This window comes from Hemitrygon akajei, chromosome 3 (genome assembly GCF_048418815.1).
Source record: "Hemitrygon akajei chromosome 3, sHemAka1.3, whole genome shotgun sequence".
In the NCBI taxonomy this organism is placed as follows: domain Eukaryota; kingdom Metazoa; phylum Chordata; class Chondrichthyes; order Myliobatiformes; family Dasyatidae; genus Hemitrygon; species Hemitrygon akajei.
The window spans coordinates 169,829,761-169,857,686 of NC_133126.1; the positions used below are offsets into that span (position 1 = coordinate 169,829,761).

The 27,926-nt window shown below is 42.2% G+C and overlaps 1 protein-coding gene across 1 annotated transcript in view; it reads right to left on the bottom strand.

Moving 5' to 3' along the window:
- The window catches only part of LOC140724597 (uncharacterized), a 91,239-nt gene that overhangs the window by 33,433 nt on the left and 29,880 nt on the right, over positions 1–27,926 (bottom strand). The window contains exons 5-10 of the mRNA XM_073039022.1: positions 24,916–25,068; positions 24,020–24,105; positions 22,178–22,296; positions 17,696–17,806; positions 9,099–9,256; positions 4,694–4,849 (exon numbers count right to left, since the gene is read on the bottom strand). Of these exons, the coding sequence (XP_072895123.1) occupies positions 4,694–4,849; positions 9,099–9,256; positions 17,696–17,806; positions 22,178–22,296; positions 24,020–24,105; positions 24,916–25,068 (783 nt within the window). The remainder of the gene's footprint in view (positions 1–4,693; positions 4,850–9,098; positions 9,257–17,695; positions 17,807–22,177; positions 22,297–24,019; positions 24,106–24,915; positions 25,069–27,926) is intronic.

Genomic DNA, 27,926 nt, shown 5'->3' on the forward strand with positions numbered 1-27,926 from the left:
TTTCTGAAACATCTAAAATCTGGCACTAGAAGTAACCAATCCTGTCCCTGAGTCATCCAAGTCTCTGTAATGGCCACCACATCATATCTCCAAGTACTGATCCACGTTCTAAGCTTATCCGTTTTGTTCACAACACTCCTTGCATTAAAATAGACACGACTCAAGCATTCGGTCTGAGTGCGTCCCTTCTCTATCACCTGCCTATCCTCTCTCTTGCACTGTCTACAAGCTTTCTCTATTTGTGAGCTAACCTCCTCTTCCCCAGTCTCTTCAGTTCGGTTCCCACCCCCCAACAATTCTAGTTTAAACTCTCCCCAGTAGCCTTAGCAAACCTCCCCACTAGGATATTGGTCCCCCTGGGATTCAAGTGCAACCCGTCCCTTTGTACAGGTCACACCTGCCCCAAAAGAGGTCTCAGTGATCCAGAAATCTGAATCCCTGCCCCCTGCTCCAATCCCTCAGCCACGCATTTATCCTCCACCTCATCCTATTCCTATTCTCACTGTCATGCTTGAACCAATTCCTGCCTGAGCAAGGACCTGGACCCATTGCAATTTACCTATCACCACAGAAGGTCTATAGTGGATGCAATCTCACTGGCCCTCCACTTGGCCTTGGATCATCTGGACAATAGTAATACCTATGTCAGCCTGCTGCTGATTGACTTCAGCTCAGCATTCTACACAATGATACCCTCACTCCTAATCAACAAACTCCAAAACCTGTGCATCTGTACCTCTGTCTGCAAATGGATCCTTGATTTCCTCATCAGAAGACCACAGTTTGTGCAGATTGGAAATAATATCTTGTTCTCACTGATAATCAATATTGGCACACTGAAGAATGTGCGTTTAGCTCTGCTCCACTCTAACCACACCCATGATTGTATGGCTAAGCACAGCTCAAACTCCATCTATAAATTTGCTGATGACACAACTATTGTTAGCAGAACTTCAGATAGTGACAAGGAGGCATACAGGACTGAGATAAATCAATTGGTTGAGTAGTATCACAACAACAACCTTGCATTCAATATTAGTGAGACCAAGGAATTGATTGAGGACTTGGAAAAGGGGAATTTGAAGGAACACACACCAGTCATCAAAGAGGGATCAGAAGTGGAAAGGGTGAGCAGTTTCAAGTTCCTGGGTGGATCTTGGAAACATAACGATAATAATTATTATTATTAACTTTATTTCACATTCTGATTTATAGAGTACTTTTCATACAGATGATGTAATTCAAAGTGTTTTATACTGGGATAAAAGTACAAAATTGAAAATAAAATAATTTATTAAAAGTAAGGTTAAATATATAGATTTTGAGCTTGCATGTAGAAGTGTCAAATGAGTTTGCATCCCCTATAGTTTTAGGAGTGTAGTTCAAAAAAAGCTGACCTGCCAATACTCTTTTGAGGGAGGTTGTTTAAATTTAAGAGACCAGTGGAAGAAGACCTGAGATCTTGAGCAAAATTATAAAACAAAATCTGTGATGTACTCTGGTCCCAGAATATTAAGAGCTTTAAAATAAGAAATAGAACTTTAAAATCAATTTTAAAAGATAGAAGAAACTAATACAGTGAAGCTAGTACAGGAGTGATCTGTTCCCTCATCCTGGTTTTGGTTAAAAGTCTAACAACAGTGTTCTGAATGAGTTGAAGTTGATAGATTGACAGAATGAGTTGAGTTGATAGATTGCTTTAGAAACCCAGTAAAAAGTGCATTGCAGTAATCTAGTCTATTCGATATAAAGGTGTTGAATTAATTTTTGAGCATCATTATGTGATGGAAACAAGCGTGTCTTTGCAACTTCTTACAGTAAATGCAGAAAATGCTGCTCTGGTCATTTCTTTTATGTGGGACTTAAAATTCAAACCTGAATCAAGGATAACACCCAGGCTTGATCCTTCTGATTTTACAAGGAGAGTCAAATTCCCAAGTTAGTCAAGAAGTTTATTTTTTTTTGGCTTTGGGAACAACCAGAACTATTTCAGTTTTATCTTCATTTAGTTTTAGGAAATTGTTGCTCATCTTTTTTTAAAAATTGCAGCCATACCAGAAGTCAGAAGATAAAGTGTTATCATCATCAGACTCAACCAAGACATGCAATTGTGTCAACTGTGGAGATCAGGTTTATGCTCCCCAATGATGTCTCCTAAGGACAGCATGTAGAAAGAGAAGAGTAGTGGACCAAGACAACTTTCCTGAGGAAAAGTTATGTTGTAACTCTTAAAAAATTGGTCTCCAAAACAGACAAAAAAATTTCTCTCTAAGATATATGAACGAAACCAATTAGGAACATTACCAGAAAGGCCATCCCAATTCTGAAGGCAGTTTAGGAGAATGTTGTGATTATTTGTGTCGAAGGCAGCACTTAGATCTAGAAGAATTAGAACTTAGCCTCTGTGGGCATTAATGTTGATCCCAAGGTCACTGACCATTTTGGTAAAGGCTATCTCCATGCTGTGGTTTTCACTAAAATCCAACTGAAACTCTTTCAGAATATTGTTGTCATTCAGAAAGTGGTTGAGTTAATTCAAAATGACTTTAAGAAACTTACCCAGGAAGGGGAGATTTGATATTGGTATATAGTTAGCTAGCACCTCACTATCAATGTTTGGATTTTTAAGTAGGGGGTTTCACAGTTGCAGTTTTGAAGTCATCTGGAAATACTTGAGTTGCAAGGGATGTGTTAATAATTTTCCTAACAGAATTGATAACAATATTAAAAGTGTCCTTAAAAGTGCAGTAGGGACAGGGTTGAGACAGCAAGTAGACAGTTTATTCTTTGTTACAATCTTATTGAGTTTTGATTCAGAAATACTTGTTAATTTTAACATAGTTGCTGTCATTTTACAGGGATGGCAGTAAAGGTTACCGGTATCTGTAGCTATACTCTCCCTAATGGAAATAATCTTTTTGATAAAAAATATTGTGAAGTCTTCACATTTTGTGACAGATAGTTACAATGGCTGCTATCGTAGCTGACTTTAACTTCCCTAATATTGATTGCCCCCCCCCCTCCCAATTTAGTGCCAAAGGTTTAGATGCAGCAGAAATTGTTAGGTGTGTCCAGGAAGGATTCCTGACATAATATGTGGACAGGCGGACTAGAGGAGAGGCCATATTGGATCAAGTACCAGGCAATGAACGTGGTCGCTCTTGATGAGTGAGCAATTCGGAAACAGCAACCACAATCTCCAGACCTTTACTATAGCATTGGGCAGGGATAGGAGCAGATGATGGGGAAGTATCTAATTGGGAGAAGGTATATATTATGATGCTATTGGGCAGGAACTTGGGACCGTAAATTACCAAATGCGCAACAGAAATGTGGAGGGTGTTTAGGGAGCACATGCATGGGGTTCTGGATAGGCTTGTCCCATTGAGACAGGTAAGGGGTGGTAAGGTGAAAGCACCATGATTGTCAAGAGAAGTGGAACATTAAGATGTAGGAAGCAAGGATCAGAGAAAGCTCTTGAGTTATAAGATAGCCAGGAAGAAGCTGGAGTATATTCTGACTGGAGGTTGGAGACCAGTGGCATTCCAGAGGGATTTGTTCTTTTCTTTGTGATGTTTGTAAATAATTCATATGAAGAAGCGGAATGGTGGGTTAGCGAGGACATAATTTTAAGGCGACTGGAGGAAAGTATAGTGGCTATGTCAGAGGAATGCTTTTTTACACAGAGAGTGGAAGCATGTGATACGCCCCACCAGAGGTAGTGATAGAGGTAGGTACATCAGTGACACTTAAGAGACTCTTAGATAAGCACATGGATAAAAGAAAAACGGAGTGTCACGTGTGCGGGAAGGGTTAGATGGATTTTGTAGTAGGTTAAAGGTCAACACAACATTGTGTGCAACTGTTCTGTTCTACATTCTATCTTCTTTCTAATACAACCCTCTTATTCTTACAACTGTGAGCACATAAAATCCCCATTCCTGCTGACCATTTTGAGGGTCCATGTTTGTGGTGAACTAGATATACCTGTCTGACTGCTCCTGTGGCTCCTCCCACAGACCCTGCTGACTGCTCCTGTGGCTCCTCCCACAGACCCCTGTATAAAGGCGACTGTGGGCTGCTGCTCTCCCTCATTTTCCCCAGGATGTAGTGCTGTTTATTCTTCCAGTCAATAAAAGCCGATAACTCGCTTCCTAAGTCTCAGTGTGAGTTATCGATGGTGCATCAATGTTACAGCCCCACTTGAGTGACACTCCTCTCCTTGTTCCTAAGTTCTACCCATAAGGCCTAATTAGACCATCGCCCAGAATGTCATCAAAGCATAGCTGTTATTTTTTTCATGAGTGTATGCCTGTACCTGAGTATCTGTATTCTGGAATATTGAGTTGCCTGTCTGCCCTTCTCCCAGTCATGCTTTTTTTTAATGGCTATAACACCCCAATCCATAAAGACAATTTGTGCTTTGAGTTTGTCCGCCTTCTCTGTTAAGCCTTGTACTTTGAAATAAACGTAGTTTAATGGAGTATTCCTTCACTGCCTTTACTGTGCCCTTGACTATCCTGATTACAAGATTGGTCTCAATGGATACTGCTTTACCCATGACCAGCTCCTGCTCAGTGTCCCAGCCCCAGTTATTCCAGTTTTAACTAGCACCAGCAAATTTTCCTGCAAGGATATTATCACTGCTTTTATCTTATCATCCAAAATAAAGACTAAGTTCATTATATCTTACCATGAGAACTGCGAAGTTAGTTAGATGACTACAATTACATGTAAAATATAAGTTATTATGATTTTCTAGTTTACATCCATTTGTACTCCAGTCATAAATGCTGTAATTCCAAAACACACATTCATGATTAGCGAAATAGAATCCATCATTTAGCACCTGTGAAGAGAAAATAAAATGGTGTTCAGACCTAGAGAAGGCTTTTCTGTAATATCTCCTGAAATATAAATTCCCTTTATTTTAGCCAACATAACCTGGGAAGTAATTTTAATATTGGTCACAAAAATTATCTATTATACTCTAACAGAATGATTCAATTCCAATTTATCCATTTACAAGGTGTCTGCTTATTAATTTCACCCAATCTCTTTTAAAAGATCAAGCATTTTGGCAACTATAAAGAAAGGAAGAAATTCAAAAAGAAAAAAATGTTATTTAATTAAAAAAAATTGATTTGAAGATAATTATCAAACACAGTCAAAGTCTCCTTTCAAAAAAATAAATTCACAGTGCACATTTAGTCAAATTATCACCAGGAGTGGATTGCATGCTAAGAAGTGGAGAGAGAGGTTGAAATGGCCCTCATTGGTCTGCAGCGTCTTGATGATGTTCTTTGAAAACCCATGTCATCGGGGCAAAGGAATGGTGGCTCTGAACCAATAGACATTGGGAAGCAGCATTGTTTGTAATAAAGTGTTTGAAGATGGACACTTCACTAGTGTGGAGTGTCCAGTATGCAAAATATAGAAATATAGAAACATAGTACAAAACCTACAGCACAATACAGGTCCTTTGGCCCACAATGCTGTGCCAAACATGTACTTACTTTCAAAATTACCTAGGGTTATCCATAGCCGTCTATTTTTCTAAGCTCCATGTACCTATCCAGGAGCCTCTTAAAAGACCCTATTGTTTTTGCCTCCATCACAGTCACTGGCAGCACATTCCAGCACTCACCACTCTCTGCATAAAAAACTTACCCCTGACATCCCCTCTGTACCTTCTTCCAAGCACCTTAAAACTGTGTCCCCTCATGTTAGTCATTTCAGCCCAGGGAAAAAGCCTCTGACTATCCACACAATCAATGCCTCTTATCACTGATAGGCATATATATGAAGATAAATATATGTTGGGATCATCTATTGCATCTGGTCCTCCTAAAGCAGCCTTCTCTACATTGGTGAGACCAAATCTATATTGAGGGTTTGCTTTATCGGGCACCTCTGCTCTATCCACCAAAATCAGAATTTCCCAGTGGCCAATTTTAATTCCTATCCCCATTCCCATTCCGACATGCCCCAGTCCTGTTCTGCCATGGTGAGGCCATTCTCAGGTTGGATAAGCAACACCTCATATTCTGTCCAAGTAGCCTGATGGCATGAGCATTGATTTCTCCTTCTGGCAATTTTTTGTCTTCTTTTCTTTTTCCCTGCCCCTTCCCTCTTCTTCCATTTCCAACTCTGGTCTCTTTCTTTATCTCCCCACCTGCCTAAAACCTCCCACTGGTGTCTCTCCTTCCCTTTCTCCAAAAGTCCACTGTCATCTCCTATTAGATTCCTTCTTTCCAGTCCTTACCTTTCCCACCCACCTTGTTCCTTTCCACACCTTGTGGCACATTGGGCACAACCTTGTGGTTTTTTAGCATTTTGTCTGTTTTCTATGAGAATAAAATGCTGGCTCGACACTGAACCCAGCACAGAAGGAAAGCGTGCAAGGAGCTGGTCAGATTCAAACCCGGGATCACCTGCCTTGAAGTCTGGTGCAGGTGCCACTACACCACTGGCTGGCTTCCCCACCCACCTTGCTTCTAACTTGTTCTCCTTCCCCTCCCTCACATTTTTGTTCTGGTTTTTGCCCTCTTCCTTTCCAGCCCTGATGAAGGGTCTCGGCTCAAAATGTTAGCTGTTTATTCATTTTCATAGATTCTGCCTGACCTGCTGAGTTCATCCGGCAGTTTGTGATTGTGCAAAGTAGGCTGTGAACGTGTAGAGTGATGTATATTAACTTCGCAATAATGTCGATTTATTGGCACAGCTTGTTGTATTCCTGACCCCGATTCAATTGGTTTGGAGTTCAAATGACTCAAAAGACTTAAGTACAAATACCTTGGTTGGGAATGAGGTCCACGTTGCAGATGCTGAACCAAACCTTTAATATCATTCGCATTTTCATCATTAATAATAAAAATCATTAAAGTTCTTCTGCAAGTTAACAGCATATAAAGGCAACACCAGTGAATCTGCAGATGCTGGAAATAAATACAAACACAAAATGCTGGCAGAACTCAGCAGGCCAGACAGCATCTATGGGAGGAGGTAGTGACGACGTTTCTGGCCGAAACCCTTCATCAGGAGGGTTGACTGTCTGGCCTGCTGAGTTCTGCCAGCATTTTGTGTTTGTAACAGCATATAAAATTCTTTGGACCAAAGATCAAGTGTTTTCCTGGCATGTACGATGAATAAACTCTTCACGGGGTTCCAACCAAATACAGATATCGATTATAACCTACATTTTGATGGCAAACTCTGCCATCCCCGATGAAGCAGGCAGAGTTTGTCATCGAAATGTCGGTTATAATCAATACTTGTACCCAGCTGGAAGCCTGAGAAGAATTTATTTGTTCTTTGGACCAATGTGTTGGAAAATATCATTGAAGACAAATCTTGGGAACTGCATTTCATTGGCTTCATTTGGGTGAATAGACACTGATGTTAGAGAACAAGAAATGTTGCTCCAAAATAAACCATATGAGATTAAATAGTGACATTATCACTTTCAGAGACAAAGACAAAATTACTTAGAAACATAGAAAACCTACAATATACAAAGTAGGTTGTGCCGAACATGTCCCTACCCTAGAAATTACTAGGCTTACTTAGCCCTCTATTTTTCTAAGCTCCACGTACCTATCCAGAAGTCTCTTAAAAGACTCTATTGTATCCGTCTTCACCACCTTTGCCGGCAGCCCATTCCACGCACTCGCCACTCTCTGAGTAAAAAAACTTACCCCTGACATCTCCTCTATACCTACTCCCCAGCACCTTAAACCTCTTGTGGTAACCATTTCAGCCCTGGGAAAAAGCCTCTGATTATCCACATGATCAACACCTCTCAACATCTTATACACCTCTATCAGGTCACATCTCATGCTCCGTCGCTCCAAGGAGAAAAGGCCAAGTTCACTCAACCTATCCTCATAAGTCATGCTCCCCAATCCAGGCAACATCCTTGTAAATCTCCTCTGAACCCTTTCTATGGCTTCCACATCCTTTCTGTAGTGAGGCGACCAAAACTGAGCACAGTACTCCAAGTGGGGTCTGACAAGGGTCCTATATAGCTGCAACATTACCTCTCTGCTCCTAAACTCAATTCCACGATTGATGAAGGCCAATACACAGTACACCTTCTTAATCACTGAGTCAACCTGCACAGTTGCTTTGAGCGTCCCTTCGACTCGGACCCCAAGATTGCTCTGATCCTCCATACTGACAAGTGTCTTACCATTAATACTATATTCTGCCATCATATTTGACCTACCAAAATGAACCACTTCACACTTATCCGGGTTGAACTCCATCTGTGACTTCTCAGCCCAGTTTTGCATCCTATCAATGTCCCGCTGTAACCTCTGACAGCCCTCCACACTATCCACAACACCTCCAACCTTAGTGTCATCAGCAAACTTACTAATCCATCCCTCCACTTCCTCATCCAGGTAACTTATAAAAATCACAAAGAGTAAGGGTCCCAGAACAGATCCCTGGGGCACACGACTGGTGACCAATCTCCATGCAGAATATGACCCGTCTGCAACCACTCTTTGTCTTCTGTGTGCAAGCCAGTTCTGGATCCACAAAGCAATGTCCCCTTGGATCCCATGCCTCCTTACTTTCTCAATAAGCCTTGCATGGGGTACCATGTTTAATGCCACATTAACCCAATTTTTAACATTTGTTTTTCCAACATATCATAGGGCCGACAAATTTTTATTTTATGTAGAGATGCAACAAGGTAACAGGCTATTCTGGTCCATCAAGACTATAGTGCCTAATTACAACCATGTGACCATTTATCCTACTATTCCATATGTTGTAGGAAAGTCGGAGGAAACCAGATCACCTGGAGGAAACCCATGTGGTCATGAGGAGACCACACAAACTCCTTACAGATTTTACGAGGCTGAGTTTATTTTCTGAGACTGATTTTATGCGACTGGAACAGGACAACCCATGTTGCTGGCTAACCACTACACCACCATTCCACCCCTATCTAGTCCAATTTCTAATTCAAGGTTTTCTTTTGTATTTGAAGCGTTCATTGTGAATTTAGAGGAATGGCACGACCTATGCAGCTCTACCCACCCCGCTTGTTTTTTTGTACGTCTACCCGTTATTTTGAATTTTCTTACCGCTTTCCTTAATTTTACTGTTGCTTTGATATCGGTATTAGGATTAGGGACAGAGGCGGCTATTACTTGTGTCCTCAGAACTGTACTGCCTGTCCTTTTAGGAACTGGAAAGAATGTGGCTTCGTCATAGAGAACAAATCCAATGCGACCGTTATTCTCTAAATTAAGGATAGAAAATAAAGAAGATTGAGAAATTGCAATTAATAATCAACATCATACAGATCAAGTTTAACTTTAAACATAATTTATATTAAAAGCAGAAAACATTCACAATACTCAGTACAAGCAATCAAATGTCTAGGTAGTTCTAAGGTAAGGACATGCTCGGCACAGCTTTGTGGGCCGAAGGGCCTGTATTCTGCTGTAGGTTTTTTATGTAAGTATAACAAAACACTTCATTGATGCCAAACTGGCAGATTTTCTGCATATTAGGTTCTTTTGCTACTCAATGCACATTCAATTCACTCTTTCTTTAAAGTGACAAATTGTTTTACAATGTTTCCAGTGAGGTTAAAAGAAATCTGAGAATTATGGCATTAAGTGATTTAAAAGGAGCATGGGCTGGGCCCCTAGTGATTTTAGAGACTGTACTGGAACAGCAGCCCCCCCAACCCCCCCGAGTTAATAGGTGTACAGCAAAAGGGCCATGGTGAGTTGAAAGAGGTGCAGGAAAAGTGGTGTCTTGTGGCTAGAAAAAAAGATAGTAAATCTCTGATGATATACTAAATTTAGTGTAGGAATCAGAGCCATGTAAGTAAGACGTTGAAATACCAGGATTTCTAAAAAATCAGAGACTGCATAAATAGAGATTTAACATCTGAGCTTTTTCCAGCCATAGAATGGCACTTTGCAAATTTTAGTGAATAGCGCAAGTTTTAATTTTCTTCCTTGATTTTAACTTGCATTGTAGTTGAGGCTCAATTAGTGGGAGTGTGCAGGAAGAGAGATAAAGTCCTGCAAAGTGAATACAGGGAACAGGCAGATGATTAATAAAGCAGAAGCTCTATGGTTGTAATCTCAGGATTAGTCCTTGTGCTGGAGAGGGTAAGGACAGGACGTGAAAGCAAATGAATGTGTGTTTGAAAAACTGGTGCAGGTGGGATACCTTCTGCTACTTGGCGCATTGAGATTCATTTTGCGACAAAGATAAATAAGTCCAGTGGGCAGGACATGAGGTGTGGAAGATCTGACAGGCTAAACTGCAGAATATCTTATGGGGAGCTCAGATGAACTTAAAGTATAGGAAAGATGTGGAAGCATTGGAAAGGGTACAGAGGAGATTTACCAGGATGCTGCCTGGTTTAGAGAGTATGGATTATGATCAGAGATTAAGGGAGCTAGGGCTTTACTCTCTGGAGAGAAGGAGGATGAGAGGAGACATGATATAGGTGTACAAGATATTAAGAGGAATAGACAGAGTGGACAGCCAGCGCCTCTTCCCCAGGGCACCACTGCTCAGTACAAGAGGACATGGCTTTAAGGTAAGGGGAGGGAAGTTCAAGGGGGATATTAGAGGAAGGTTTTTCACTCAGAGAGTGGTTGGTGCGTGGAATGCACTGCCTGAGTCAGTGGTGGAGGCAGATACACTAGTGAAGTTTAAGAGATGACTAGATAGGTATATGGAGGAATTTAAGGTGGGGGGTTATATGAGAGGCATGGTTTGAGGGTTGGTACAACATTGTGGGCTGAAGGGCCTGTGATGTGCTGTACTATTCTATGTTCTATAGATCACCATGTGGGACTGTGGTGGTTATTACAGTTTCCCCATGAGCTCAGCTCAGCTCAGCATTCTGAGGAAGATATGCTTCCAGAATTTTAGAAGTGGAGGCAAGAGGGGAAATCACATTATTGATTAAGGAGAACAGCACAGCAGAGGACTTAGAGTGGCAATGCACACAAAATGCTGGAGGAACTCAGCAAGCCAGACAACAGCTATGTGAAAGAGTAAATAGTTGGTATTTCAGGCCGAGACCCTTCATCAGGGCCAGAGTACATAGAACATAGAAATTTACAGCACATTATAGGCCCTTCGGCTCGCAATGTTGTGCCGACCAAGTAACCTACTCTAGAGACAGCCTAGACTTTCCCTAGCACATAGCCCTCTGTTTTTCTAAGCTCCATGCACCTATCTAAGAGGCTCTTAAAAGACCCTATCGTATCTGCTTCCACCACCGCCAGCAGCAGTGCATTCCACGCACCCATCACTCTCTGTGTAAAGAGCTTACCACTGACATCCCCTCGAAACCTATTTCCAAGCACCTTAAAACTATGCACCCTCATGTTAGCCATTTCAGCCCTGGGAAAAGCCTCTGACTATCCACACAATCAATGCCTCTCATTATCTTATACACCTCTATCAGGTTACCTCTCATCCTCCGTCATGCCAAGGAGAAAAGGCTGAGTTCACTCAATCTATTCTCATAAAGTACACCCTCCAATTCAGGCAACATCCTTGTAAATCTCCTTTGCACTCTCTAAGAGTACTTAGAGTGGGTATCCCAGGAGAGGATGTGCAAGAATTCCATATGCATAGAATTTAGAAATAAAACTATTAAAAGGCTCCCAAATAATTAGGAGATGAAGGAAATAGACTCATTGGCCACTGACTATGTTCATGGTCTTCTGCTGCTGCAGGCCATCCACTTCAAGGTTTGATGTGCTGTGCATTTAGAGATGCTCTTCTGCACACCATTGTTGAACAAGTCTGGCTAATCTCCTCTGACCACTCTCATTAACAAAGCATACTCATCCACAGAACTGCCACTCACTGGATGTTTTTTGTTTCTCACACTATTCGCTGTAAACTCTAGAGATAGTTGTGCTGAAAATCCCAGGAGAGCAGTTTCTTAGATACTCAAACCACCCTGATTGGCACCAATAATCATTCCACAGTCAAAGTCACTTGTAACACATTTCTTTCCCCCTTTTTGTTTGGCCTCAACAACAACTATACCTCTTGACTATATCTGCATGTTTTTATGCATTGAGTTGTTGCCTGTGATTGGCTGATTAGATATTTGCATTAATGAGCGGGTGTACTAGTGTAACTAGTAAAGTAGCCAATAAGTGTATATGTAAGGAAATCACAGATAGATGTAGGAATAATAGAGATGTAATAGTAGCTAATTTTAACAGACAGACAGACAGACAGACATACTTTATTGATCCCGAGGGAAATTGGGTTTCATTACAGTTGCACCAACCAAGAATAGTGAAGAAATATAGCAATATAAAACCATAAATAATTAAATAATAATAAGTTAATCATGCCAAGTGGAAATAAGTCCAGGACCAGCCTATTGGCTCAGGGTGTTTGACACTCCGAGGGAGGAGTTGTAAAGTTTGATGGCCACAGGTAGGAATGACTTCCTATGACGCTCTGTGTTACATCTCGGTGGAATGAGTCTCTGGCTGAATGTACTCCTGTGCCTAACCAGTACATTATGGAGTGAATGGGAGTCATTGTCCAAGATGGTATGCAACTTGGACAGCATCCTCTTTTCAGACACCACTGTCAGAGAGTCCAGTTCCACCCCCACAACATCACTGGCCTTACAAATGAGTTTGTTGATTCTGTTGGTGTCTGCTACCCTCAGCCTGCTGCCCCAGCACACAACAGCAAACATGATAGCACTGTAATAGCACTGTAACCTTTGTAATATTGACTAAGACTGACTTTGTATTAAAAGATTTGTGCTAAGCTTGTCTACAAAAGTTTTCTGATGAACCTATGAGAGAAGTGGTTGCATTAGATCTGCCCTAAGGAAATAAGGTTGGATAAGTGATTGATGTGTCAATGGATGAGTACTTTAGGATCTGTGGTAAGATGAAACAGAATTTATGATCTCCCTTTTAGAGCAGTTATAAAAATGGTTCAATATGTTGACAGGATGGATATCTCAAGTTCAATTTTAAGCTTTGGTAATGCAGGTAGACCTGCCTGAGATGATTTGCAATGGAGATAAGGGAGACTCTGAACAGTATAACAGTGAGGTTGTTTCAAGGAATGTTTGGAGGTTCTCCAAGGGTGGATGATGCCCAGTGCCTAGTGAACTTGATATCACTTCATGTCTCATCGAACTGTTGGGGCTGCCCAGCAGCTAAAGACTGAGTGGTTAAGAATATACTGTACAAGCCAGATTGCTAATTGCTGATCAGAATTAGTATGCATTTAATGCAACCTTGAGATTGATTTATTACTGAAAAGTCAAATAAATATGTCTTGTTTTGTTATTTTAGTTGAATTACGCTAGATTTGTAGATGTAGTTAGAAGTTGAATTAGAGTTTTAGTTAAGAGCTGGTTGAGTTACTAATTTCTTTGTTCTAGTAGTTAAGAGTTAAATAAAGTTACTAAGTCAAACATCGTGTCTTTCATTGCTGACTTGGTCACTTGAGAAGAATCAGAAGTTACCTGAGCTCTGTTTCAACTTTTATGGAAAAGGATATAACTGCTCTTTGAATTAAAATCCTAAATTAGAGGGAAGCTAATCTTGATGGCATCAGGCACCTTCTTGTAAAATTTGATTGAAAGAGGCTTTTCACTTTTAAAGAGACATCTGGCAGTGGGAGGTGTTTAAAAGTGGGAAAGTTCAGGCCTGGTATATTCCTGGAAGAGTGAAAAGGATTAGGGAACCTTGGCTGATGATGAGGATGATGTCGAGGGTCTGGTCAGGATAAAAGTATAGACTGCTGGGGCATTTCCTTCAGGAGTACAAGGTCTGTGGATATACACCAAAAAAAGGAAATTGGGAGAGCAAAGGAAGGCATGAAGTATTTCTGGCAATAAAATAAAGGAGAACTCTAAAAGATTCTGTGCATATTGTTATGCCTGCAGCCCCCTCCTTTGTGAGAACCGCAAGATCACTATTGGGTTGGGTCAGGGGACCCAGGAAATGAGAGAGAGACGTGCAGAATGCCTCGTTCCCCGGAGATGTAAAGCCACGGGACATGGCCATTGTCTCTTGGAGACACATTTGTGGACTGAGATGCTATGCTACGTGAACGCCCTCAGGCAAAAGTGGGCTGGGTGAGAAAGAGATTGCATTACCCCAACCTGATTGACATCTACAACCCTGCAAGTCAGGATAAAAGAGGGTCTGTAGGAACAGCCCCTCAGACGCACCAGAAGAAACGCTAGCGATCCCGTAATAGCAGGAAGCCATTTGAAGGAGGCCATGTGCGTTCAGTTCCGTTGCTTGGGACTGGTGGCTGGAACCACGGAAAACGGCTTTTAGCTAGCAACGGGGAAATCAACTCCCCCGACTCAAAAGGACTGGCATTATAAAAGACCTGGGCAAGTTTAAAACCGTCTCTCTTAAACCCAAAGAGCTGCAGCTTGAATGACAGTGACTTTTATATTTCCATCGGACAATACATTATCCCCTAGACAACGATAGAGCTGTTTCTTATTGATTATTATTATACCCGCGCTTTTAGAGTTAGTATTGACGAGGTATATTATCTGTATGTTTGCATTAATATTATTTTGTGTCTTTTTATCAATAAATACTGTTAAAAAATAGTACCATCAGACTTCAACGGACCTCTCTATCTTTGCTGGTAAGTGACCCAGTTACGGGGTACGTAACAATACTAAGAATAAAGGAGTAAATTGGGACAGAGGGGGCCTCTTTAAGGACCAATGTGATAATCTGTTTGTGAAGGCATGGAAAATGAGTGAGGTCTTTACTGTTGAGAAGGATGTAGAGACCTATGAATTCAGGGAACTCATCTATAACACATCTCTCAGGAAAAATCTCCTGAGGCTGACTAGGCAGTTTCCAGGATGCTATGGGAAGAAGGAATTTGACCTGACAAAAAATTTCTATCATTGTTAGGAACAAGGCTGAAGGATAGCTAATATTGTGCCTTTTTTCCAACTTTTTCCTGTTCCTTGTGCTCAAAAGTTTCCATATCCTTACCTAAGAAAGGCCACAGGGAACTCCAGGAATTCTAAGAGTCAGGATTTGTTTCCATTTCGAAAGTCATAATTAGAAATAGTATAGCTTTGTGCAAGGGAAATAATCTCTCAAATTTGATTGCATTTTTTGAAGGTGTGACAAAAATGATTGATGGGGGAAGTTGTATGGTAGTACACAATGCCCTATAAGGACTTTAAGCAGGATCGTGACCTTAGCAAGGACCCAGATGGTCGGGAGATCTGGAAAGTTCGAACAACATGGAATCCAGAGTGAGATGGCTTACTGGAAACAAAATTGGCTTAGTTGTAGGAGTCAGAAGGTGGGAGTGGAGGCCTGACTGGAGGCCTGTTACCTGTGGTGTGGCAGGTCCTTGGAGAATGTTGTTGAACAGTGAAACCTCTGACATGTACATAGGTCCATGAAAGTAGCTGCATATGTCGACAGGTTGACAAGAAGGAGCATGGCATGCTTGTCTTCATAGGCTGAAGCACTGAGCTCAAGAGTTGGGACGACTGGCTTCATTGTTTAAAACATATATTGGCCTGGTTGTCACTCTAAGGGAAGGATGTGAATAATTTAGAGTGGGTGCTGCAAAGATTCACAAGGATTTTGTCTGGATTAGAGGGCTTGAGTTATAAAGAGAGTTCAAATAAACTGGGTCTGTATTCGCTGTGGGAAGCTGAGAAGTGAACGAATAGAAATATATAAAATTATGAGAGCATAGATAATCTGTTTCCATGGTGTGAGTGATTAAAACTAGAGGACAGAGGTTTAAAATGAGAAGGAAGAGATTTAAGGGGGATTTTTTTCACACAAAGGCAGGATGGTACCTGGAATGATCTATCAGAGGGGTTGCTCTGGCCAGAAACAGTAACAACATTTAAGAGACACCTGAACAGTTACTTGAATATGGAAATAATGCAAGCAAGTGAGATTAATATGGTTAGGAATTATGTCTGGCACAAGCACAGTGGGCTTATCTCTATGTTGTACAGAACTCTGCCTCTGAAAGTCATCTAGCACCTTAGTAAGGCAGTCTTGAATGGAACCAAGACTTTGTCCCTTCTTGCAACACAGGATGAAAGTAAAACAGGACTGGGGTTAGTGTGTCATTTTGTGGGCAGTGGGAAATCCATCCCTCTTGTACTTACTGTTCTCACTATGGGAGATCATCAGTCTCACTGGGAGATATCACTCTGATCTGGTCAACACCTTCATTATCCTGCTTCATTACCTGACTTTATGGGGATCCAGGTTTTTCTCTTCACCTTGACTTCATTCAAGCATGTTCATTCTGGGTCTAGTCTGGAGCTCAAGATGGGGTTTTGTTTCTTTATTGATTAGGTGGTAGAGAAGGATCATCGATGAGAGTACCAAGATATGTGATGTGTATATTTGTGGGGAGCGCAGTGACTGGTTGGGTTAGGGTACAACCCTGACTAGAGTTTAGGGTTAACACCCGAGGCTGTTCTCACTGGAGTTTAGAAGAATGAGAGGGGATCTTATTGAAACCTATCAAATACTGAAAGACCTAGATAGAGTGGATGTGGAGAGGATGTTTCAAATAGTGGGGAGTCTAGGACCTGAGGGTACTGCCTCAGATAGAAGGATGTCACTTTAAAACAGATGAGAGGGTATTTCTTTAGCCCAAGGGTGGTGAATCTATGGCATTTATTTCCACAGATGGTTGTGGAGGCCAAGTCATTGGGCATATTTAAAGTGGAGGATGGCAGGTCCTTGATTAGTAAGGGCTTCAAATACTATGGGAAGAAGGCAGGAGAATGAGATTGAGAGTGATAATAAATCAGCCATTATCGATTGGCAGAGCAGACTTGATGGGCCAAATGGCCTAATTCTGCTGTGTCTTATAATCTTATTAGGGCTTGGACTATCAGGTGTTAAGCTCAAAGAGAAAAGAGGCTCACCCTTGGCTATCACAATAAAGTTCAGGGTGAACAGCATGCTCAGTTTGGTTGGAGTAGACGTTCGGGATAGGTGCACCCTAGCTGTAGAGCTATCAGTTTTAGCACTGTAAGAAGCCATGGCTAGATCCAGGCCAGGACAGCAAAGACAAAAACAACCCTTTTTAAATCAGGAATTGTGTCTCTGTGCTGTGATGTCCAATGCTCAATGTTAACACAGGAGGGTGGATGGTGGAGAGAGCAGCCACATCAAATTTCCATCAACAAACTCCCACCAGCATTTTCAACACCTTCCCGGAGTAATGTGTATCAAATATCTCCCACTCAATAGACCTTATTCTGGGCCAACAATACGCAGGAGGTTAGCAGTGTAATCTGATTATGCCAGAAGTAATTTGAGTGATATTATTATATGGATCTTCCTGCTATCTGTTATTGTAGGTCAAACTACAATTCTGGTACAAAATATTGGGCTGGAGATGCAATACGACAAAATAAACAAGGAACATTGACATTTTTTGCTTATTATAAATGAAGTGCCAATGTTTATAAAAAGGTATTTACAGCCTTGCCTGTTATATTGCCATGTAAAATCACAAAGGTTTAAGAGACACAGGTGCATCAATAATAATTACAACATCTTATAAATAATAATACCTGTACCATAATCAATGTAATTAATCTTTCATTGAATGTCTCTTTTGTTCGTTTACTAAACAGATCAAAATTTATGTTAACATGAAAAGTTCTTACTGGTCTCTATGCCAGATATGGAGATGTATGCCTGAATCTTTGAGTCATTGACTGTGCCTTCATTTTCTTCAAATTTAATTGCATTTTTTTCAAGGGTGTAGTTGGCAGAAGCTGTAGAAATGCAAAACGCGGAAGATTATTTAAATACATTAGCACCAGGTATGAGGACATCAGATCTCTTTTGTTTTAGCTTTTATGCTTAATTCCTTGAAAAGTTGAGGTACTAAGAAGAGTAATAGATTCAATGGATATGACAGAGAGGAAAAAATAAATCCCTTTCATGGATGCTTCCAGTATAAAGAATAATCACTTTAAATTTATTGTCAGTCCTTCCAGCAATACTTTCACTTTGGCACCTATAGAAAACTGTGGAAGTCAGAAACAGTACCAGGACACTTAAGAAAAAGTAAGTAACAACTGTAAACAGTGCACTGTAACTTTCCAGTGAACTTTGGACTGTCCCAAGCCCAGCTGTAAAAGGAGGAGGGTTGGTTATGGAACTAGCAACCCCATCCCTTTAAAAAGACAGAGCTACAGAAATGCCAACAGAAGCTCCTAAGAGCTCATCCCTGGGCAAGAAAGATGGGCTATACCTGGGGACAACTTGAAAAACTGACCCAGGGGAGAGGACTCTGGCGAGTGACTAATTGTGGCCTATGCCCCAGTAAGTGTGATATGCTTCACTAACTAACTTTCCAGTGAAACCACACTGAGTTTTTTAATAATCACAGAAAAATTTGGATACTTTGAGATTTTGGAAATGGAATAAACAGGAAATACTATTTTGTTTTGAAAATGTATTTAAGAATTTCAATCTAGTTGATACTTGTACCTCTACTGTTAATGCTATTAATTTGATTTATAAAGTATACAGATAGGAAAAACAGTTGGATCTTTGATTTAACACTAACACCAATATTTTTTTCCAACATTGGAACTACAGTTTATTTCCAAAAATTAAATAATGAAACATCTTCTAAGCGATCAGAAATATTCTCTTAAGCTTCAGTGATACAGTTTTGACATTAAACTAGGCAAAGGACTGAAGCTGTGGATGCACGCAGTATACGGAATAAGGTAGATGAACTTGTAGCACAGCTATAGATTGGCGTGTATGATGTTGTGGGCATCGCTGAGCCATGGCTGACAGAAGATTGTGGTCGCACTGATACGCAACGAGTGAAAGCAACACACTGAGTCGAGCAGGGTCTGGTTGAACTGTTTACTGTTTAAATCTGTGTGCTTAAGTGCCCGCTCCCAGCATCCTCTGCTCTTTGCAGGGCGGAAGTGACATCAGCTTCCAGGCCGAGGTCTGCCCTGCACTCAGAACCCTCTCGGTTGCCACTGACTGCGGACTCGCCAGCGACTGCTGGAGCCGGTTCACTATGCCGTGTGGGCGAGCCTCCACAAGACCCCCCCCCCACCCCCCCCAGAACTGGTGCTAGGAGGTGCAGAGTCCACAGCCTGCACACTGTCAGTTCTTTTAGGTGGCCGGCCTTGTCGTCGTGGGGGTGGCACCACAACTGGGCGTTCAAGGTCTAGATGCGCCGGTTTGAGATGGACATTGGTGCCATCAGGGCTGACTTCAAGTGCCTGTGGAAACGTTCCACCAGGCCGTTGGACTGCGGGTGGTAAGCAGTCGTTCAGTGGAGCTGGGTTCCGAGGAGCTGTGCCAGTGCAGACCACAAAACCAATGTGAACTGCACACCCCTGGCCTTCGATGAGCTGCTCGAGCACGCCGCCAACTGCCGCATCAGAGGCATCTACAGTGAGGGCAGTGGGGACGTTGACTGGAGGTGGACCAGGAGCCTGGCGTTTGCTAGTATGGACTTGGCTTATTCGAAAGCCGCCATCACCTCCTCTGTCCAGGTGACCTCTTTAACCTTGCCGGACATCAAGCCGAATAGGGGCCGCATGATCCGGGCTGCTGAGGGCAGGAAACGGTGGTAAAAGTTAACCATTCCAACAAATTCCTGCAGGCCTTTAACAGTGCTGGGTCTGGCGAATCAGTGGATTGCTTCAACTTTTGCCGGTGGGGCACAGCTCCATGGCGGTCGATCCGGTCTCCCAAGAAGTTGATGGCGGGTAGGCCGAACTGGCACTTGGTGGGGTTGATAGCCAGGCTGTAGTCGCTTAGGCAGAGCAGAGCAGGCATAAGTGTGCTAGATGTTCCTGGCAGGAATGGCTGGCGATAAATATATCATCCAGGTAGATGAACAAAGTCCAGATCTCGCCCAACTGTATCCATCAGGCGCTGGAACGTCTGCGACGCCTTTTTGGGCCCGAACGGTATCCTGAGGAACTCGAACAGGCCAAAGGGGGTAATGAGGGCCCTCTTGGGTACATCGTCCAGGTGGACTGGGATCTGATGATACCCTCAGACCAGGTCAATCTTTGAACAGATGTGCGCCCTGTGCAGGTTGGCCGTAAAGTCCTGGATGTGTGGTACCGGATAGCAATCAGACGTGGTGGCGTCATTCAGCCTGTTATAGTCGCCGCACGGTCTCCACCCTCCCGTGGACTTGGGCACCATATGGAGTGGGGAGGCCCACGGGCTGTTGGAACGCCGCACAATCCCCATCTCCTCCATCTTATTGAATTCCTCTTTCGCGAGGCAGAGCTTGTCGGGTGGTAGCCTGCAGGCCCTGGCATGAAGGGGAGGTCTCTGTGTGGGGATGTGGTGCATCACGCCGTGCTTGGGGGCTGTTGAGGAGAACTGCAGCATTATGATAGATGGGAACTCCAATAACACTCAGGCGGACCCGTTGTCAGAATAAGTGATGGAGTCCAGGTGCGGGGCCAGTAACCTGGCCTCACCAAGGGAGAAAGACTGGAACGTCTTTGCATTGTCCAATTGTCGTCCCTTCAAATCCATGAGCAGGCAGTGCGCACGGAGGAAGTCCACACCCAGCAATGGCTGCAATACTACGGCCAGCGTAAATGTCCATGTAAAGCGGCTGGAACCGAACTGCAAGGGGATGGTTCTTGTGTTGTAGGTGCAGATGGTGCTGCTGTTGGCTGCCGTAAGTTCCGGTCCTGTTCTTCTAGTTTGGGTTTTGTGGCTCAAGGGGGTAGGACATTGATTTCCGCCCCCGTGTCCACCAGGAATCTACACTGCGCGAGTCTCTGAAGTCTTCATCTGCCAACAGGAGGCGGATGTCTTCTGGCATTTGCTCCAAGAAGATCTGTTCAAAAAGGAGGCAAGGCTAATGGCTGTCTGCCAGTGCTAGCATGTCGCTCATCAGGGCTGATGGTGCGCAGTCGCCCAGGCCATCCATATGCAGTAACCGCGTGGCCCGTTCACGGCGGGAGAGGCCAAATGTGCAAATTAACAGAGCCTTGAGTGCCTCATACCTGTCTCCTGCCGGGGGCCGATGCAGAAAGTTGATAACGCGGCCCGCTGTCTCCTGGTCGAAGGCGCCCACCACGTCCTAATACCTGGTGGCGTCTGAGACAACTTGCTTGACCTGGAACTGGGCCTCTGTTTGCTTGAACCAGACCAGGGGTTGAGCGGTAAGAAGATTGGCAGTTTAAGGGAAACCATTGGACCGTCGAGGTCACCAATGTCGTTGCACTGATACGCAACGAGTGACAGCAACACACTGAGTCGAGCAGGGTCTGGTTGAACTGTTTCCTGTTTAAATCCGCGTGCGCTTAAGTATTCGCTCCCAGCATCCTCTGCTCTTTGCGGGGCGGAAGTGACGTCGGCTTCCAGGCCAAGGTCTGCCCCGCACTCGGAGCCCTCTCGGTTGCCGCTGACTGCGGACTCACCTGCGACTGCTGGAGCCAGTTTGCTTGCCATGTGGGCGTGCCACCACAAGATCATAATTGGGAGATTGAAATGCAGAGATACACATTATGTCAAAAGCACAGGCAGATCGGCAAAGGGAATGGCGTGTCTCGGTTAGTAAAAATTGTAATCAAATCCTTATAAAGAGGTGACATAGGAATGGAAGTTGTAGAATTTTTGTACATAGAGTTAAGAAACTGATAGGAATTATATTCAGGCTTCTGAACAGTAACCAGGATGTGGGATATAAATTATAACAGGAGATAGAAAAGGCATGTAACAAGGGACAAGAGTGTTAGGGGATTTCAATATGCAGATAGATTGGAAAAACCAGGTTGATGCTAGATTCCAAGAGATGGGATTTGTGGAATGCCTTCGAGATGGCTTTTTAGAACAGCTTGTGGTTGAGCTCGCAAGGGGGAAGGGAATTCTGGATTGGATTTTGTGTAATGAATGAGATTTAGTTAAGGAGCTTAAGATAAAAGAACCCTTAGGAGACAGTAATCATAATATTATATAATTCACACTTCGGTATTAGAGAGAGATAAAGTCAGATGTATCACTATTTCAGGTGTAATGACGTGGCTCACATTTTTACTGCTATGCTGCTAAATAAACCATGATGGAATGGTAGAGCAGACTCTGTGCTGGACTATTTTTGCTCTTAGGTCTATGTTCATGTAAAATCTTACTTTTATAAAGAACTAGTCCTTCGGTATTTGATAAGTTTTCCTTTGATTTCACTGCCACCATTGGACACACTTCATCCAGATTCACTTGAGTTGTTTGCTTTTCTAGTGTTTGAGACAACCTGAAACAAAAAAAGTAATATATTAATTAAGTTTATTACTCACTTTAGGGAAATAACTTTCACCAATCATCATCTCATATCATGCAAGGGGTGGCATGCAAATAAAAGCTTCCATTGATTTATAGTTTTGCTCTCACCCCAATGTCTTCAGAAGTTTTAAAACCTTACTCTAAACTCTAGCAAGAAAATTTGCCTAGATAAGTAATGCTAATGAGTTTGAAACCAAAAACGTGCTTTTCTGCATGTGTACTGAATCCATAGTGGTGAGAGGAAATGTAGAGAAGGCCCAGCAGTCCCATTTGGGAGGCAATTCAAACAGTGGAACTCTAATGTTAAAATCGAATTACTCAAGGAACACATTTAACCTTTCGACCTACCTAATTTATTTTCTGATTTGTTGCATTCTACAAATTATTTGCATAATATTGCTTTTTGCAGATGGCTGGCTTACTTCAAAGCAGTCAGGTAATTATTCAGACCACTTTATTAAATAGTGGTTAATGAAGCACTAAGGACCAAACCCACAGAAATTGCAATTGCATTTGAAGTTTATTGAAATATTAAAGGCATTTTAATTTTCTTTCTAGGAAATAAGGCAGAGTGGTATTGTTCCATTCCACATCTTTATGACTGTCATGCAGTTCTGATGTGATGAGCGCAGTACACAGCATTTATTCACTTTTGACTTTAATAAGTAAGAAACGTAGGCGAGGTAAGAGTAAAAGTAATGGTTTACAGTTAAAACATGAAATAACATAATTAAATTAAGAAAGGCATGGCAGGGCAAGTAATGTGCTATTTTCACTATACGTTCCGGCTAATGGACACCACCGAGACCCATGGCGAACACATCTGTAGTGATTTTCTATAGCTCGAGGAACTTGAACACAAAATTGATGGGCTAGAGTCCAAGGTTCAGACACTGAGACTTTGTTCCAGGAGACAGTCACACTCCTTAGATACAGTGTGCAGAACTGATCGGTCCATAGGGACAGGAGTGTGACAATGAGCGAGGGTGATTGGGAATTCAGAAGGTAGTGTTAGAGCAGCTCCAGCTCTTGCAATTCCGGCAGATATAAAATTCTTGCAGCTTGTTGGGGCAAGAGCAGAAAATGCAATCAGTAAGCAAATTGACCACAGCACCATAGTGCACGGAGACATTCCAACTGGGATATTGTGATTGAGTACAGTATAGCTCAAAGTATAGGCATCATTCTCTGCATCCCTGGGCCCAAGTCCCAAGGGCTGTGCTGCCTGCCTGCTACTGGTGTTTTTATTGAGTCTAGAGAGAAACTTATATGGGATGGGGATGATTCACGTGTTAGTCTACATGGGAAGCAATACAAGAAGATTCTCCTGAAAAAGTGTAACAGCTAGATCTCAAACTTAAAAGTAAAATTACAAAGGTAATCTCGAGGTTATTAACTGAATCACTTACAATTTGACATAGGACAATTACGAATAAGACAACTGAATGTGCAGTTAAAAGATGAATGTGGGAGAAAACTACTTGAAATCATAAAGCACTGGCACCCACTTTGGTGAAAGAGGGAGCTGTTTCATGAAAACTGTCTTTTGGATCAAACTGGGACAGTATCCTAACAAATCACATTAACTAGAGCTGTGGATATGGCTTTAAACAGGAGGGAAATTCAGGTCAAGGGATAAGAAGAGCAAAGCAGATACCCCATAATTATAATTTCCTTTTTATCCAATACAATACCTTTGCAGCTCTGACTGTGCCTCAGTAATGACAAAACCGTTTGCTTTCAACACGTTGCAGAATGCTTTAATCGTGTATGCTATAGTCTGTAGGGAAACACAACTTCAGTCGTAGCTTAATTTCATATTAAATCTGCAAGTATGCACATTCCTAATGAGCAAAACTTAAAGAAATCAAATAAGTTAGAGTTACTAAAGTTGGTTAGTAGGTGCAGAGAGAAACAATTCTCTTTAATATTGCATCAGTTTATTTGGCTCAGGAGAGGCTGCCCGGTGTCCTGCATAGTTCCAACAGTCCACTTTGCAATCACCATCACTGTAGCAATCACTACAGTTCTAATGTATTTTTTTTCTCTATAATCAAGTAATTCTTAACTGGACAACCCTAAAATACACTTCACACAAATCTTTTCTCTATTTTCTTCACTCCTCCTCTACCTCCCCGCAGCTTAAAAGATCAATGTTTTCTCACTTTTCCAGCTCAGGTGATAGGTCATTTAACTAAAAAAAATGACTCTTTCTTGCTCCTTAGATACAACCTGACCCACTGAACTCTTTCATCATTTTGTGCTTCAGATTCTTAGCCCCAGAAGTTCCTTTCTTTCTTCAGTTACTGACCCTTCTTGTGACCTGGGCTAATGGAAATTAAGAGAATTCCTTGGGGAAAAGTGGAAAAAATAGGATGTAGAGGAAGATAAATTTCTCTTAGCACCCTTGTTTTCTCTGTCTACATCCATCTCAGTTTACCAAAAGCCACTGCAATACTTAAAGCATCACAACCTATTGCCTTACTAAAGCCCAGCATCACCAAACACCGTAAGTACTGATTTATTTTGGAAATCCGGTTACGCTAAAAATTAAGTATCATCTTTTCCAGTTTAATCACTTATTACTAACCTTATTTTCGGTGGTGTTAAAATTTCCCATTAATTTACTGAGAATCTTTGTGGCTGTTACAACATCATCTTTTTTTAAGTTATTTGAATTTGATGTTAAAACCACAACTTGACTTGCTGCTTCTGTAGTATTGTTTGTGGTTGTGAAAGCCTCCTGAGTGAAAAGAAACAAAAACTAAACATAAAATTCAGGAATAAAATAAATTAAAAATTAAAATAAAATGCAAAATGCTGTAACATTTCAAGCATAACCTTTATCAGAACTGTAATGTGATGGTGACATCATCCCTTTGTAGCTCAGAGATTGGTTATTAGACCACAAGACCATAAGAGATAGAATCAGAATTAGGCTGTTCAGACCATTGAGTCTGCTCTGCCATTCAATCATGGCTGATTTATATTTCTTCACAACCCCATTTCCTGCCTTTTCATACCTTACTAACCTACCTTACTTTGACAACCTTACTAATCAAACTGCACTTTGAATTGACCCAATGACCTGGCATCCACAATTGGAAGTGGTTATGACTTCCACAGATTCACCACCCTTGGGTAAAAAAAAGTCCTCCTGATCCATTTTAAAGAGATGTCCATCAATTTAGAGGCTGTGCCCTCCGATTCTGGATGTCCCAGTAATGGAAACATTCTCTCCACATCCACACTATCTAGCCCTTTCAATATAGAGTCATAGAGAAGTACAACACAGAAACAGGCCCTTTGGCCCATCTAGTCCATGATGAAGCCACTTGAACTGTCTACTCTCATCAACCTACACTGGGGCCATAGCTCTACATACCCCTACTATTCATTTACCTATCCAAACTTTGTTTAAAAGCTGAAATTGAGCTCACGTGTGCTGGCAGCTCATTCTACACTGTCACAACCCTCGGAGTGAAGAAGTTTCCCCTCATGTTCCCCTCCTCTTGAGAGGAGATGTTCATCTCTTCTCAATCTTCTACATTTTAAGGAATAAAGTCCTAATCTATTCAATCTTTCCTTATAACTCAGGTCCTCCAGATCTGACAACATCCTTGCAAATGTTCTCTGTATTCTTTTGATGTTATTTACACCTTTCCTGTAGGAAGGTGACAAACACTGCACAAAGTACTAAAAATTAGGCCTCATCAATGTCTTATACAACTTCACCATAACATTCCATCTCTTTTACTCAAATTGATTTATGGAGGCCATTGTGCCAAAAGCTTTCTTCAATGACCCTATTTACCTGTGACACCACTTTTCATGATTTATGGACCTGTATTCCCAGATCCTTTTGTTCTGTCACACTCCTCAGTACCCTATCGTTCTCTATGTGAGGCCTACCCTGATTTGTCCTACTGAAGTAGCATTTCACACTTGGCTGCATTAAATTCCATCTGCCATTTGTCAACCCATTTTTCCTGTTGATGCAGATCTCCCTGCAAGGCAGGACAGGCTTTCTCACTCTTCATTACCACCTTTCTTGGTGTCATCCCCAAATTTGCTGATCCAGTTAACCACATCACCATCCAGATCATTCATATAGTTGACAAACAACAATGGAACCAGCACTGATCCCTGTGGCACACTATTAATCACAGGCCTCCAGTTGGAGAGGCAGCCACCTACTACTACTCTCTGGTTTTTTCCACAAAGCCAATGTCTAATCCAATTTACTATCTTATCTTGAATGCCAAGCGACTGAAACTTCTTGGCCAGCCTCCCATGTAGGACCTTGTCCAATACTTTGCTAAAGTCCATGTAGACAACATCCACTGCCTTGCTTTCATCCACTTTTCTGTTAATTTCCTCAAAAAACTTTATAAGTTTGGTTAGACATGACCACCTCCCATGCATGAAGTTCTTTTGTTCAAGAGCCTGATGGTTGAGGGGCGGTAACTGTTCCTGAACCTGGTGGTGTGAGTCCAGATGCCCTTGTACATTCTACCTGATGGCAGCAGCAAGAGAAAAGGATGGCCTGGGTGGTGAGGATCTTTGATGATGGATACTGCTTTCCTACATCAGTGTTTCATGTACCGGTACATGTGCTCAATGGTTAGGAGCACTTTACCTGTGAAGTATTGAACCAATTCCACTATCCTTTGTAGGATTTCTCATTCGAAAGCATTGGTGTTCCTATACTAGGCCATAATGCAGTTAGTCAATACACTCTCCACTACACATCTATAGAAGCTGGTCAAAGTTTTTGATGCCATATCAAATCTCCACAGTCTCTGAAAAAAGTAGAGGCAATGTTGTGTTTTCTTGATTACCTCAGGTCTGGGGTTCCACATTCCCATCAGCACACATGAAACTGGGGATCTACACTCACTTAAGCACCCCAGGCCTGGAGTTCCACATTCCCATCAGCACACATGAAACTGGGGATCTACACTCACTTAAATACCCCAGGTCTGCGGTCCCACACTCCCTTCAATAACCCAGGCCTGGGGTTCCACACTCCCATCAATAGAAGAGAAAGAAGAGAAGATGGCGGTGCAACGGCAGTGTGCGCGGCCACTCTAGGAATGAATATTTGCTATCTGTTACGTAGGAGGCCGTGCATAATCCTGATTTGATGGTGACGGACGTGAAAAGCACGGAAGAACATCTGGTGAAACTTCTGACATGCCTGTTTCACTGCCGCTGCTACCATGCAATCGAAAAATCTCCGGAGAGGAAGGACCCGAATCGTTGGCTTTGCGTGTTGCTTGGCGGCCGGGGCCGGGGTCGAAGCGCTCGGCAGAGATGGTGCTCGGTGCTCAGTGTCGGAGGGCTGGTCGGAGGCTCGAAGTTTTCAGACGGACTTAGAGTTGGCTGTGGTCGGATGCATCCAGAGGCTGCATCGGGAATGTTGCAGCGCTGGAGGTTCATGGCAGGAAGAGTTTTTCTTCCTTCTACCGTTTGCGTGAGTTGATGGGCTATCGAGGACATTGAGACTTTTATTCACCATGTCCATGGTCTGCCTATATCCAATTATGGTATTGCTTTGCACTATTGTAATTATATGTTATAATTATGTGGTTTTTGTTG